This window comes from Zootermopsis nevadensis, unplaced genomic scaffold (genome assembly GCF_977971745.1).
Source record: "Zootermopsis nevadensis isolate Lab colony 2312 unplaced genomic scaffold, Znev_1.0 Znev_ptg000006l, whole genome shotgun sequence".
In the NCBI taxonomy this organism is placed as follows: Eukaryota; Metazoa; Arthropoda; class Insecta; order Blattodea; family Termopsidae; genus Zootermopsis; species Zootermopsis nevadensis.
This window is the reverse complement of record NW_028259138.1, coordinates 13,788,822-13,804,321: the sequence shown is the minus strand read 5'-3', so window position 1 is coordinate 13,804,321 and position 15,500 is coordinate 13,788,822. Positions and strand designations below refer to the sequence as shown.

The 15,500-nt window shown below is 38.6% G+C and overlaps 1 protein-coding gene across 8 annotated transcripts in view; it reads left to right on the top strand.

Annotated features, from left to right (window-relative positions):
* The first annotated feature begins 8,156 nt into the window (after positions 1–8,156).
* The window catches only part of LOC110831140 (cell adhesion molecule Dscam2), a 211,673-nt gene continuing 204,329 nt past the window's right edge, over positions 8,157–15,500 (top strand). For 5 of the 8 annotated variants that reach the window (XM_087343758.1, XM_087343753.1, XM_087343755.1 and 2 more), the window contains exon 1: positions 8,157–8,265. In XM_087343758.1, coding sequence (XP_087199884.1) covers positions 8,205–8,265 — 61 coding nt within the window. In that variant the 5' untranslated portion in view covers positions 8,157–8,204. The remainder of the gene's footprint in view (positions 8,266–15,500) is intronic. The other 3 variants (XM_087343751.1, XM_087343756.1, XM_087343757.1) reach the window with 1 other exon arrangement.

The following is a 15,500-nucleotide window of genomic DNA, read 5'->3' as shown; positions in this document are numbered from 1 at the left end:
TTGGCGTATTTAAACATCGAGGTTACTTAAGTTATGACACTTAATTGTGGCTAGGTGTGATATGCATAATTAACTGAAGATAACAGTGTTATGTTTGCTGGCTTCTTATATTAACTTGCGTGTATATTTTACAACTTGAAAAGAAGTACTGTTGTTGAAATTAATTCTGTTTCAACTTGCATCAATATCTGAAGTGTTCCCGTGGACTCGTGAATTATTATCAAATATTACAAAGAATTTCACTTCCACTGTTGCCCTTAAATATTCGTTGTAAAAATTCTCTTTGTTCGTGCCACAGAATGAAGTCTGAATATGCCTGATGCAGGGAGTCTATTGTTACGTAGAGCTACAAGAAATTGCCCTGGAAGTGAGGAGATGAGATCGAAAGCATTTCTGGTTTATCGATCTGGTTAAATAGCTATTTGCGTGGCCCAGAGATAATCTCATAACTCGAAAAGACTTCTTTGTTGTATCCACTAACCTAGCTAAGCAAAGATTTTACTTACGTATTCCTCTGGTGACATGTACCTTTATACCCACGTTTTTTGACGGGAAATATAAAAAAAATTTGGATGCGTGATACAGAAGCTGAGAAAACTAACTTTGAATTTATGGGGAAATTTTCGAATCTGTTAACGTATACCCGAATCCTTTATCTGTAGTACGTATCTTTGATCACGGATTACAAGCCTAAACTAGATTTTATGCTAAAACTTATGGAATTTGGAGACCGCCCATACAAATGTTACTAGAAAATTTTAGCTGTCCTTTTGGAGGTAGTGAAATGTTCTTTATACACTGCAGCATTCAGTAACGTCAGGGATGCTGGGTACATTATTCTCCCAACCTAAAATTGGTTTCATATGGACTGCCCCATTGGAAGTAGAGTCAATAGCTGAGGATGGAAAGCGTCTGCGGGCGTGGAGGATTGGAAATGAAGGAGCTTAGCGGAAAAGTCGACCCGTACTTAAAGCTTTGTCTGAGCCGAGCTATTTTTCTACTGTCAGTTATATGTTTGGGTCTGCTGTGTTGCCTATACCAAAGGGGCTGTGTGCGAAGTTGTCGTCAGAATTGCGTTTGAAGAACATCGGTTGGCAGATTGTGGCAACAAATATCTGTTCACTTATGGACCGCACATGCGACAATGAATTTCCGTTGTGTTGCTACCCATAGTGAATCTCGGGGAATCGATAACTCATTACAAGTTCTATCACCCCTTCGGACTGGGGAGGAGGGTGGGGGTGAGACACCATTACATCACATTATTTTACGCTGTGCACACGTCATATTGATACTGCAACTCACAGATTTATCCTACCCATCTTTTATTGTCTCTTGTTCTTAACATAGGCACTCAATCGGAACGCACAGTAAAACCGAGTTTCGCGTTTCGTGTCGAAATCTGACTTCCATGTTCAATAAAATCGTAAGAAACATTAGTAATTCCCATCGTTCTATTTTAGGTGTATCTCAATCAGGTTACGAGTGTTTACCGATTCCCACTGTCGTTATTTATGAACTTTGTATCAATTTGTTCACTGCTTACTGTGCATTTGTTCTCTCCATACTACGATGCGTCTTATAAATATTTATTTTGTGTAGTCGACAACGATTATAAATGGCTGTCGCTTGTAACGACTTTTGAAATCTTGATTATTATTTCAGAAAAAAATGTATGTTCTGTATAAAAGGGACACACGTTCAGGAAATGAAGGTGGCAGTGCCACTATTTTGGCCAGCACATATTATTTTGTACCTATGTAAGTCTGTGTAAATTATTAAGTGTTTTAATATTATTTATTATATGTAGATACGCCACGGTGGTCTAGCGGTTAGAACGCTGGCCTTGTAATCCTGGGGTCTCGGGTTCGATTCCCGGCGGTGCCCGAATTTATAACTTGTGTTGGGCAAGGCCGTGGTCTAGGCAACACGGAGTTTTCCTCCGTGGCATCCCAACAATTACTCCATTCACACACAGAAGAAGGCAATGGCAAACTACTTCTGGATCATCTGCCAAGAACGTATATGAACAGGTCCCAGTCCGAGAAAAGGATGGAAGAATCCTGTTCATATGGACCTGTCGTCAGACAGAACACTAAATAAAATATGTAGATACACATTTTTGCAGAATTGGGTGTCGTGACACGCCGCATTATTCGAATTAAAGTAAGCTTATCTTTCAGGTACTTATAATGCACCTGCATTTGCCATCATCAGAAATGTTTTATTGGACTTCGATAGAAAGATTACGAATGTTTCGTTGTACCCGGGCGGTGGTTTATCCGCCCGATTTTAATTTTGAACAGGTGGTGCGTGTGATGGCTTTAGTAATAAATTCTGTCTGCCTCGCAGCTCAGGTTGTTCGAAGCCCTTCCACAAGACGTTCATGCCGAGCGTACAGCCTGTTTGTTCAAGGTTGGTTAGCTACGTAGAAGTTCTTTCAGTATTCTAGAGCTCGTGCACAGGATTCAATGGTTATTGAAACTCAGAGATGCAAAACAGTGACACATAAATTACAAACCCCCGGTCGTCTGACTTGACTGTGTAGTCAAACGAAGACAAACGTAGAAAAGTGAGCTCCAATTTCAAGTACAGCTTCTTAGTACTTTTCTAACTTACAGACTTATTCGATTTTATTTAATTAAATATAAATTGTATGCGTTTCTACGAAGAGTTGTAGATCGTAATGTTGCTCGCGTCGAGGAATTCTGTAGGTAGGGACGGGGTTTTCACATTTAGTGCAAAGATTCATACGAATGACTTACAAATTTCAGACATTATACAATAAGTGTAAATTTGTAAAATTAGATTCAGGACTTTTGCTGTATTTTAGAGGTTTCCCCTGTAATTTTCGCAAATATTCACTTTTTTTTTGTGGGGCTCGTATTCTGAGTTGCCGTTTCAAATACAACGGCTCACTACCCCTCAACTCTAAGAAAACTCCTTTGACCTATCCTACGGGATTATCTTGATCTTACATTGCTAACATAGCATCGAGCATGTTTATGCGCCCCAGAATTAATTTGTAATGTGAAATTGTAGAAACTAAGACACTCATTTAAGTCAGATTAGACCGGTTATTTATTATCACGTTAGGGACGTTTATACAGACTTACACAAGAATCACGTACTGTGGCTGGCGGACGGACTTTCGTTTAAATGGACCCAGGTTCGAACCCCCGTGAATGATAACAGTGATAGGACATACGTCAACCGGACAGTGGTTTCGCTGTCTTTATAGTTTTTATTGATAAATAATTAGCGATTTTTTTAATTTCAGTAGTTAAAGGAGAATCGACAAATACCTTGCACATATTAAAGTGATTACGAATTCATTAGTTACTTAAAAGTAAGTCATTGAGGAAAATTATTTTTTCCTTTCGTATAAAGTAACTCTGAAATTCGAGACTGCACCACTGAAGTATTGATGGAACAGATTAGCTACTGCTGAACTCTTTTATGTGTGGGATGAAACCAGGGCAGGATATCGGCGTCTAGCAGAAGTCCCTCCCTCCCTCCATCCTCGCTGTATGTCAAAAGAAAGTTGAATAACGCCTTCCGGCTTTCCTTGTACTTCACCCACGTGACATGCTCTCCCTGGAGCTAGTTACGTTTCTCGTAACTGCACAATTCCTTTTTTTTCCCTCCAAACGTTTTTCTTTCGTGAAATCTGCCTTATTTACATACGAAATGTGGTGTGTTAAGATTACTGTATGCGGAGGATTTCCTTTTTTAAAAACACGGAAAATTCCTGTAGAAGCAAACAATGAATATGGGTCTTTAAAATCCCAGATCTTAAGATGACTGGGACAATCGAACGTAAGCATCCAAAATAAGACACCTGGCATGTATGTAAAGTACATCATATGCATGTGTGTAATTACGTTTGTGAGAGGTGAGGGCAGACTTTCTGCGAGGTTTTTGTGAAATATCTTGTGGCCAGCAAGAGCGAAATGAAAAGTTCGATCTAAAGTAGGTTTAATTTAGTAATTTATGGAGAACTAAGTAATACATTTTTGGCCAGGCTAATCGAACCTGGAGCTGGATTTAGGATTCAAATTCAAGAATTTTTATTAGGTTATGTATGATTTTAGACATTAATTAAACCTTAGTTTGTTTTATGATTTGACTGCGAAATGGTGGTTGAATCGAAAGAATGTTAAAAGAGTAATCTAGATTGACCGATGTAAGTTACTTCTGCTCGCATTGATGTAACAGTAAACGTATGACGAAATAGTTACATGTGGCATTTGGGGTTTGACAGAAGTAAAAATGTGTTGGCCTTAGGTTGCCGACCCCTGAATTAAATTATCTTACACGATACGTACACTAACACAAGAACACCTCAACCGATTTAACAGTGTTATTTTGAAAATTAATAAAATGGGGAATTCAAATTCCAGGTTGGTGGTGATCGGCTAAGTATTCCTCGCCGTGAAAACACAGGGACTGACCTGAGTATCGAAAAAGACAAGAAATAATATTTCAAAATATGATGGAGCCATACTTATAAAGGCAGACGCTGCTCACTTGTTTTACGAAATCGTGTTGGAAGAAGAGAGAGAGAAGGGGGGGGGGAGGCCTCTTTTGCATGATTTGAAGGTATCCAGTTACGAAGGTACGATAAAAGTTTTCGAGTGGTGGCAACTCGTGTGTCTCGCGTTGCAGATCTTTGTTCTACCACCCTGAGCTCTTTACACAGCCTCCTCGCTCGCTGTCAGACTACGAGGAGGAAATGCTTGGAGCCGGTAATGTTTCCGTAGGGAGTCCGCGCTCCGAGTAGGGAAAAAGCCTTTTTTTTTTACATATTGCAGCTGGAGATGGAATAAAAGCACTGGAGGGAAGGGAGGGGAATCCCAGAGCAGAAACAAAGCCGTGTTACGGCTGAGCGTGGTACAAGTTAAAAAAAGAAACAACACAGCGGAATAAAATTGCATTGCATGAAAATTTCATGATGGTCCAGCCGATAGCAGCTGGAACTCGGCAAACAGAAGTGAAGTGGTGTGGAATGGGGGGAGGGGGGACAGTGAAAGTTTAACGATTCGAAAAAAGGGAGGGGGGAGAGAGAGAGCTGAAAAACCACGAAACACATTCCTTTGGAAAATATTTGATCGCGATAACCTGGTATCATACTCTGAGGGTATCAACTTCATTCGCAGTCACTACCAGAAAATCAAATCCGGATCGCATGTACCAAAAGAAATGTAAATAGTTCTATAAGTGAAAGCGTTAAACGCGTTACACAGAAATTACATGTTTTCTTAGTCGCTGTGAAGAACCGGAGCTGTTTGCATTAAAATATTTCTTCGCAAGGGGGGAGAGAGAGAGGCATGCAGAGAAGACGATATAAAATGGAGGAAAGAATTACGAAGGTACGAGTTGGCGTCATCGTGAATGCGAGAAACAGTTTAAATTTGTTCCAAGTTCATGAAAGAAGTTATTACATTTCTTAAAGAAAGGAATGTCATGTAATATTTACGATTATTTCACGGTTTATATTCATAATGTGAACTAGAATAGATTAAGGTATTTTGAAAATTTGGTGGTGGGGGGGGGAGTGTTCAACGTAAACACGTAATTTGAATTAACAGCTATTTACTAAAACTGGTTATCACTGACAATAAATCAAGTTAAAACAAAGGAATTTAACGACTCACTTTTTGGCTCGTAAGGTCGTCTTCGTTGGTGTCTTTGTTGCCTCTTTGGCGTCAGTGATCTTGTATCGTGTCATCCCGTGAGGAGTGAATAATGGGGCTGGCGTTAGTGGACGTGTCAGCGAGATATTGCAAATTGCAATAGAAAGGAAATATAATTGAAGATATAGGCGAAATATCATATAATAATATAAATTTTACTAATATTAGCTACCGCTGTATTCGTAGGTTTGTGAGAAATCTCGTAACAGGTACAGGGAGATGAAGGAGTTTTTTTTTATAAAACTAACTAACTAACTAACTAGATGGCTTACCGAACCAGAAGGTTCATCACCGAGTTAACCAAAGCCCTCCACCGGACCCAGTCTCCTTCAACTCCTATCTCCCATAGATCCCGCCTGAGATTATCCTCCCATCTACGTCTAGGCCTCCCCAGGGGTCTCTTCCCCTCAGGCTTCCAAACCAGTACCCGGTGCACACCTCTTGTCCCATCCATGCGCGCTACATGGCCAGCCCATCTCATTCTTCTCGACTTAATCACCCTGACAATATTGGGGGAGGAGTACAGATTTTTAAGCTCGTCATTTTGCAGTTTTCTCCAGACCCCATCGTCTTCTCTCCTGGGCCCAAATATCCTCCTCAACAAAATATTTTTTATAAAATGTGTATTGAAATGGAAGTGGAAACTTTGAATTATCGTTGTTTTTCAAGAGTGAATATGTTGGAAAAATAATTGAAGAGATCAAAGAACATGGAGTATTTCTTCTGTTTGTGGATCTCTCTTTGTTTCGTTATTTTTTGCTCCTTTGTTTTTGCCTAATTGAAGTCGATAATTCAGTCATTTGTTCTCCTCATTTTTCACGAATTAAAAAAAAATCATAAAATTCACAAAAAAATACTCTCCCTAAAAACAAAAGAGCAGTGAGTTTCTGCCACTTTTCCCCATCAGTGATTACGCCCTCTTATTTCATGGCAGACGTCATTCTCTGATGGCTGGACCCGCTCTTCATCTCTTCCTTCACTTGCGCGAAATTGTTTCTATTGTGTCCTGAAAATGGAAGGAGTTGCTTTCGAGGAAACTGCGCCGGATTTGTCGGGGACGGCCCAACTGGAAACGCAGGGAACTTGATGGACGGACGGACGGACGGACGGAGTAATTGCGTGGTTTTGTGGAGTGACAACTGACAACTCTGCGCAGACGGAAAGATTGGATTGACCACGGACAATATCTTCCGCGGTCGAAACACGATCAAGGGCCTGTCACGTCTCAGAATACTGCTAAAATATTTTCAAAAATGTTTCTTCTTCTTAAGACTGATAGATTCTTGGGTGGAATGGGTGAGGCGTTCACTTTAAGCTACTCGGAAGGTCGCTTGAATTCATTCTTGGCAATGGTTTTCTTCGTGTGTTCCATATATGTTTTGTGATACTGCCCAAAATAAAATTGTATTCTGCTATGTATTGTGAATGCGTTACAGTAATGCATCTGTTAATCGCGTGTTGTTATATTCTTTAGTGCTGGGGGTGATTACAGCTCAGAAAATAAGAGTAATGATTAGAATGGGATAATGTCCAGTGGTAGGCTCTTTGAAATGAACTTTTGTCCTACGTAAAAGGCTACTAGCTGAGGGAATACTAGATTTTACAGGAATATGTTTCATGGAGTTACAGCAAATCGGTTAAAATCTTTCTCATTTTTATTTTAAAGTGCGAACTCAGCAGGCACACAAGCCAATTGTAGAGTTAACACAAGAAAATTAAATACAAAGAACAAAAAATAGACCATATGTATATGAAGTGAGCGTATTAAAACATTCTAGTACACAGCACTTAATAATCCTGAACGTAGCAAAATGTCAATTGCCGATTAATATATCTAAATAAAAGATTTACGTCGAAAATTTTGTCAGAGATGTTAAAATTTTCTGCGTGAAAATGAAGTGTAGGAAGTATAAAGTCTCTGATACAGAGTTTCCAAATCCGTTGTAATCGTTTCTTACAAAAAAGTTCATCAAAGTAACGTCAAATCTATTACTATTATTACTTCAAAAATATAATAATATGTTCTCCATTGTGTTTATTCTGATCCAGTCAGAGATTTGCTGTGTGTCTAGTGGATACGTCGACCCAACTGGGCCCACTTCTAATGCCGATTTATATCCATGCCCCATGCAATTTCGCGATGCGTGAGGACATTTTATACGTGTTCATCGTCTAACTGATTACGGTCCACCCTGTGTGCGACGGACAGACTAGTTCATTACCGTCCGGCTGACTGGTACAATTGCATACGCTCTGTTAGCAGTGAAATGTAGGCTACATTCACGGGGTATCTGCAACTCACCCTTTTTTGGGGTGGGAAAGGATGTCAAATTGTATTTGGTTAGGCCGTTTCAGTATTGAATTCTGACGAACGGGTTAGTGGTTTCATCGCAGTGGAGTGTCCGACGCGCACCGAACTCGCCCGATGTCGAGAGATAGTTACAGTTCCAAGGCAGGAACGACAGTTGCGAATGGACTTGCCGACTGAGAAGCACAAGGTAGTGCGCGATGGGGCGTCTTGTCGCCAGATTTGTGTTCGCCGTGGTCGCCAGGCTCTTCTTGCTTAGAGGTGAGTGGCTGTTGGTCTGCTGTAATGACACTCGACATTTTATTCTGTGTCTGTACGAGGTGCTTTAAACGGGCTGTGATGAATGTTTTGTCAATTTTATTCCCTTCAAATTTGTGTAAGCCATGCTTATTCTCAGGAAAATGATACAGGTTTTTTTTTAAAAATTTTTTTTTTAGTAAGATGTAAAGCATATACACTATTTTTAAATCCAAGAGTTGCATTCCAAACAATTAAATCTTCGAACTATTCCAAACTTCGACGTCGAAATAAATTTCGATAAACAAAAACATCGAATGTTCTGGACGTTACGGTGTATGAAGTTTAAAAAAAGTTACTTCATTTTATATTATGTCATTTGTTCGTATTAATACATATTGAAATATGCAGACAATTCAATAAACGCTAAGCAACGCTATGAGACAGTCTCATTAAATGGGCAGCAGTTATGCATCACCGTGAACAAATTAAGGGATTTAAAACTGTCTGTAACATTTATACAACTACCATGAATTAGGCATGTTACGATTCTCACAGTAACTGTTGTAATTTGGCGCAGGAAATTGATTTATTATATTTGTTAACAAATTCGTATAATAAATGCACTGGTGATTATATGGTGTTAGATGTGCGTTCGTCAGTTCCCTTTAAGTCTTTAAAGGTAGACTCGCGTAAATGGTGTTTTAACTATTCAGTCCGTACCGCAAAGAAAACACTAGACTTTACCGTTTCAAGGATAAATTTTGTCAACGTCGTTCAATGAAATAGAGAATTATACGAAACACAAAACTTGCAGATTTGCAGTTGTTAAAGCAGGTGGGACATTGAGCTACCAATAGGTTTTGAAGAGTTAATAACAAAATCCATTTACTTAACCTCCATAAATATTACGCGTACATTAGAGAGAATTGCCTTTCAGTCTTATTTTGATGTAAATAATTGAAATACTCGGATATGTGATCCCTGCCTCAGCTCTTTTTATTACGGAGTTAGTGAATTTAAGGCAATAGATTTCGTGCCGCTCACCACAAAATTGTTTATTGGTTATTGGTAGTTTTATTGGCTGAGACAGAAAGAAGTGGGAATTATAGTTTTGCTGCTCTGTTTGTCTAAAAGCATTTTATTCTGTGTATATTTGTGAGTTAGTGGAACTCAGTTATTAAAAACAATTCCGTTAATCAGGTTATTCAGCATCAAAAAATTTGCAAAAAAATATTCCCTGCTCGTTTCAAAGAGTTGTCATGGTAATTTATTTTTAAACACGTGGTTATGTAGCAGAATAAACAAAGAAGTGCAAGGACAGAGTTTGTTTCTTCTGCAAGAAACTAGGTGTCTCTAGTCGCACGTCTGCGTCTTGCTAATATCAGTAACAACCCTTGTAATTGTGCATTAGTATGAAGTTAAACAAATTTCTCGCTTGAGGCCTGTATGTGTCTACTCGGCAGGATGTGTTCTGCATTCGCGTTGTATGACGTAGGTGGAAAATAAGAGTTAACACTGTTTAGTGGTAGGAATATCACATCAGTACGAAAGAAAAATTCAATTGTCCGTCGTCGGAAATGGATTCTTCACGAGTGGAATACTGAAACATTTTGGGCTACATTCCTGCCCTTGTTGAAGTGAGATCAATATCAACCGAATCCAGGTTTACTATATTTTATTTTAAATGCGTAGGAGGGAAAGAAATGAACGTGGAATCAGACAATTTCATTAATCGCCTCTCATCTTAACAGAATTGTCACCTTTACAATTATGGTCTGCGTTTATGTGATTTTATTTTTCGTTCACAGATCTCGTACCTTCTTCCACCTAATTTGCTATTGTTAAATCGTTACGTGATGTTTGTCAGCTGCACAGCAAGAGAGTTGGAAACTACAACATTTTATTTTTCATACTGTAAAATTGTATTATTATTGCATTGGTCTGTTGCAAGCGTAAAGAATGCGTGGAAAGTGGGAAAAGTGACGCTTTGCAGCAAAAAGAATTCCCTTCGAAATTTTATGGTAGAGTTTACAATGATTTTAGCTGCATACACGATAAATTGAAGAAGTCATCATTGTTTTTATGGTCCTCGCCCTGATTTAAAGCGTCTGTTCACATTACAGAACCCACGGACGATTAAGTATTTATATTTTATGTATAAATTAGGCTTGTGTGTACGTGTGTTCGTATTCCATCAAATGTTTAAAATATTGTTCAAATAAAATAATTGCTCTGATTGGCCGATGTGATGCTCATGTACAAATTTATTTGGTAATTTCTGTGTTGGTTTATTTAAATATTACGCGTGAGTTTCTGGAATTAAACTGATGACGTCAGAGCTGTTCTCCTGACCACTTACTTACGATTAAGAATGTTATCGGATAATTATTTTTTATTTGTAAGAAATTTTATTTTGAATAAACACTTTTTAGTCTGCTGTTCACTGATGCAAGTATCAACATATGCAAAAGCGTCTACTTTCACTTAGTCTTGTTTTAGAATATAAAACTGCTGTTGAAGTCAGGAGAGCGAGCGATATTGAACTTTACGCTCCATCGTTAGAACCATTTAGAGCTGTAGTCACGATATAGAAATCAAGATATCGAATCTGATTGGGGTTTCAATAAGGAACTCCCCGCTGCATTTCATTATAATCTTATTACAATATTAACCCATCTGAAAAGGCAGACGGTTGTACATCTATTATTGAATTATAGTAGAGTCCTTTTCGGTGAAGGCAGTTTCAGAACTTGACTTTGAAAGTGCGGGATTCTGCTCTCAGCATATTAAACACTCCAGATTCAATCGTAATAATTCCACGAGTTTACTGTAACAGCAGAACACTGCTTTCATTTGTTGTCTTTAATTTCTTCGGGGAAACTAAAAATCTGTCTTATTTACTGGCGTAAGAATAACTTCTCTTGTAACCGACGTAGTCAATCCACCCCCACCCCCCCCCCACCCCAAAAAAAAGCCAGGAGACTTGAGAGTTTTAATTTACTTAGCTACGCGGAATCTTGACGTGCTTACTTTCCATCAGTTAAGACGGTCTCTTATTTTCGTTTCATCTTTTCCTTGACGTTTTGTTACGTTTGTATTACGCAGTTTCGCTCTGAACGTTGTACGATGTCATCAAACGTGTTTCTATAATTCCGTAATAAACCTTGAAATGAGTAAGGTCTATGTTCTCTTTGCACATGCGTTTAATGATAAAAGTTTTGCTGTAACAGTTCGAGCTATTACAAGACTGATACTAGAACTTAGTCTTCAGTGCTTATATACGAATTTCGGAAGAAAACATTTGGAAAAATTGTTTACGTATTAGGAAATTGGGTTTATCTTCTTCTATATACGGATTAAGTGGAACTCTACCTGATTTTTTTTTCCTTCAGGCTGTTATCTGTTGCAGCAAAAATATATAATTTTCGAAACTTGTGTTACGTTTATAGTTTAGATGCGTCATGTTTGTGTTCAAAATTCAAATATATATTTATTATTCAAGTCTATACACAAACTTTTAAATTGTTGATGTTAAAATTTAAAATTTAAAATCCTGAAAATGATGCTATGACATTGAAACATGTAGTAAAATATATAGCGCAATATTGTAACATCGAGATAACGATGAATAGCGCAGAATATTAATGGTGATTTTAAATTTTAAATTTTAACATCAACAATTTAAAAGTTTGTGTATAGACTTGAATAATAAATATATATTTGAATTGTGTTACGTTGTTGTAGGAAAATTCATTTAAACTAACTTGGCCTAAAGAACTAAGCCAGACTTAATAAATATTGCTTGTTCTGATATATTTCTCAGCCCGAGAACCTGTTAAGTTATTTTAAAAGTTTTTCGTCTCATTTCCCGTTGTAGGGTTCAAGATAATGGAAATTGAACTAATCATAATCCTAATGTACTTCAAAAACGGAACAATTACAACATTCTAAAATGTTTCTTTTAAATTAAAATTAAAAAATTAACATCAATAATGCCATTATATCGAAGGCATAATTATAACCAAGTATCGTTCATTTGTTTTGAAAAGATGAATTATGGAAATACATTAAAATTTCTCTTCGAAAATGTGGCAGCCTTCGTATCCCCTGCCTCTGTTTCTGCACTGTGTGTCCTCAGCAGTGGTCTCACGTTACGTGATTTTTGTATGTCACTTCATCCAGAAATTTGCAGAATGTGACTCGACAGTAGAAAATTAAACAGACGCCTCCGTAGTGGCCAAAGTTTCAAAGGCAGGAAACTGTCCTTCTGTCGTCCTTTAAAGGATGTCCATCCAGCAGAATCTCAACTGATTTCGTGTCCATTGCATTTACATGTTAAATTTAAGAAATGAAATAATTTATCTTGCTAATTTTCTAATTACACTACCAGTTAAGTAGTTCACCTGCTGTGTAAAACCAAGTTTTAAACAGCAGGCGTTTTTTACAAGCTGAGGCTGAAATTTTTGTTTAGTAACAAGCAGAGTATTTAATTCAATTTTCAGAACGAACAACCGCCTGTTTCATAAATGTTTGCACAGTGCTCTTAATAAAATTTTCGGAATAATCATTTTGTATAATTTGTTATAATTTATTACATGTGTTTGGGTGTGTAATTAATTTGCTGGGAAATTTCCACAGTGCTTCTACGAGGAAACACTCGAGAAATCCTTGCATTTCTTGTCAATCTTTTTTTCACGAAAAGTTATCATGTGCCTGATTATTCGATACGCATCGTTGAAAACACACGAATAATTATTATCCCTGAACCCAAAAACATTTATATTCACAGCATCATCTACTGTAACGTGCCTTGGTGTTTATTTTACCATGCGATATGTTTCGGGCTCACTTGATCCATCCTCAGGGTACTATCCACAGTTAAAATTTCATTGGTTGTTCTAAGGTTAATTAAAATAATATACAGACGAGTATTAAACACAAATAAGCTAAAATTTCGCTACTTCTGTGTGTAGTTTAGTTGAGTTTGTGGTGCCACTCTCCTAAAACTGTATCAGTAGCAACAAATTGAAGCTCCAATGACCGTCGGCGGATGGATTATGTGGACGTCGGTATCTTCCCCGCTTCAACGCCTGTATTAATTGCCAGATGTAGGTGAAATTTGGTATGGAATATCTTGTGAAAGTTGTCGGACAGCTATAGTTTAAATCATTACAGTTTCTGGAAGATCAAATACAAGTATTTAAACTTTATTAAAAACAGCTAGTCGTGCGGAAAATCGCGGTTTGACATTAACTGTGTCTCATGTAAGATTTGTTCTGTAGAATGCAAGAAAGAAGGCGTAATTTAGGCCTGTGTCAGAGACGGGGCAGAACCTGTCAGATAAAATGAATCATTAGCCAGCTCCAGCCAGCCAGACGATGTTGGCGAAGTTACGCTCGCCGCGACTAGTTGGCTAACAACGCTTGGCTGCAATTGGCTAACGACGCCTTTTATGTAATCAGGTTTGCTGTGTTCGAATGAGTGAACCACCAGTGAATCACGAAATTAAGACAGAGGGCGTTTTATTAGTTGTTTATCAAAGTGTTAGCCGGGCTAACACGGTTAACGCCTGTTTCTGTGGACTGACCTCGTTAATGTTTCAACAGTCCACGGACGTCAAACCTCTGTCGCACTTGAGAGCGCTAATCTCATTTGGCGCCTTTGTGCTGATTCTGCGCTTTTAAATGGAATTCTTATACAAACTGTTACAGAGTTACTGTCGTTAATGTGACGTGAGGTTTGTGATACTTTTGATCTCTGGCTTTTGCATTGCATTTGTTACGTGACTGATACATTATTTATTTTTGTCATGTAAATATAAAAAAATTCCGGTCACAGTTGACGCGCGGTCTGGATCGTACTCGGACACTGGGACTGTGGGTTCGAATCCCACTCAGGCAAGCGTGTCTTTCTGTGTTGTGGTGTCCTGTACATACAGAGGCCTCCCGACGCGCTGATATAATTCGTCCAAAGGGGATCGTATCAAAAGTCTAAAAAGTTTAAGAAACCTCCCATTCTTACGGAGGCCAAGATACTTGAAGGACTGTAGAGCCATGAAAATAGACCTATTTTTTATTTATAAAGAAACGTAAAGCTGTTCCACTGCAAGCCATGTAGGCGCTTGGGGGGAAAGGAGGTATAGCTCATCTCTTCCTTGACCTCGGCACTAGATGGGGGTGAGTGGTCAGCATCACGACAAGGCCGGCTTTACCCCCGGGAAATGACCCCGGTACCCGTTGGGTAGGAAGCTGGGTGGGCCCCAGAGCCGGTCTGGACGCAGAGGCTAGAGGAAAAATCCTCTGCCCCCGTCGGGGATCGAACCCCGGTCGTCCAGCCCGAAGCTAGTCACTGTACTAAGCTACCCAGGCTCCACTTTTTTTAGTAGCTCAGATTATATAGCGTCGAATGAGAGGATGAAAATGAATTGGAAAGGATGTGGAAGGAAGAGGTCGCAGCCTAATGGAAAGAACAGTGAATCGTGTGTATTCTACTGCTGTCCTACTTGTGAGATTCCTAGAAAAGGATTTGTTCTGTTGCTTCGGACGTTTTACATGAGATAAAATCCGAACAGAACATGGAAAGCTTGAAGCAGAGGAGACCATTTGATGTTGTGATGTAATGTCTCTCTCTCTCTCTCTCTCCCTGTACAATACTCGCAATTGGTCAGTCATACGTGATACTGTTGGTGGCGAGACATTCCTTGTTACTTTCACGGCACGTCGTCCTGGTTCGCATTCCGTTCCTCAAACTAGACTGTGCATTTCTAGGCTGAACCTGGTTTTACAGCTGGCTAATCATATTGAATGGGAATACAATATGCACCGGCATATGTTCCTATAAGTAACATGTACGTAGACGAATGATTCATTAATTTGTCGAAGGGATTTATGTTTAGTTAGCGATTCTAAGTACATACCTAGCTAATATCTGGTAGCTGTCTGATGCTTAAATTTCCGTCGCTGTCTGAGGTTACGTATTTCTAAACAGGGAGAAAAATGTGTTGGATAAATTTTTTATACATAAAAGTGAACTCCTTAAAAAAAGGTGCATATTAAACCGGGGGCTTTGCTTATTGGTTTATTCATTTCATGCATTGCATATTTTCTTATGATTGTTTAATTCTCCTGTTATTCATAACAGAATTTCATTAGCTGCTCTGGTATTTTATCAATATCAACACTTGTATCTAGACAGTTGGCTGCCTTCCGGGATGTTGCACGTTGTATTCTGGTAGATATTGGTCGACGTTTCGGGGA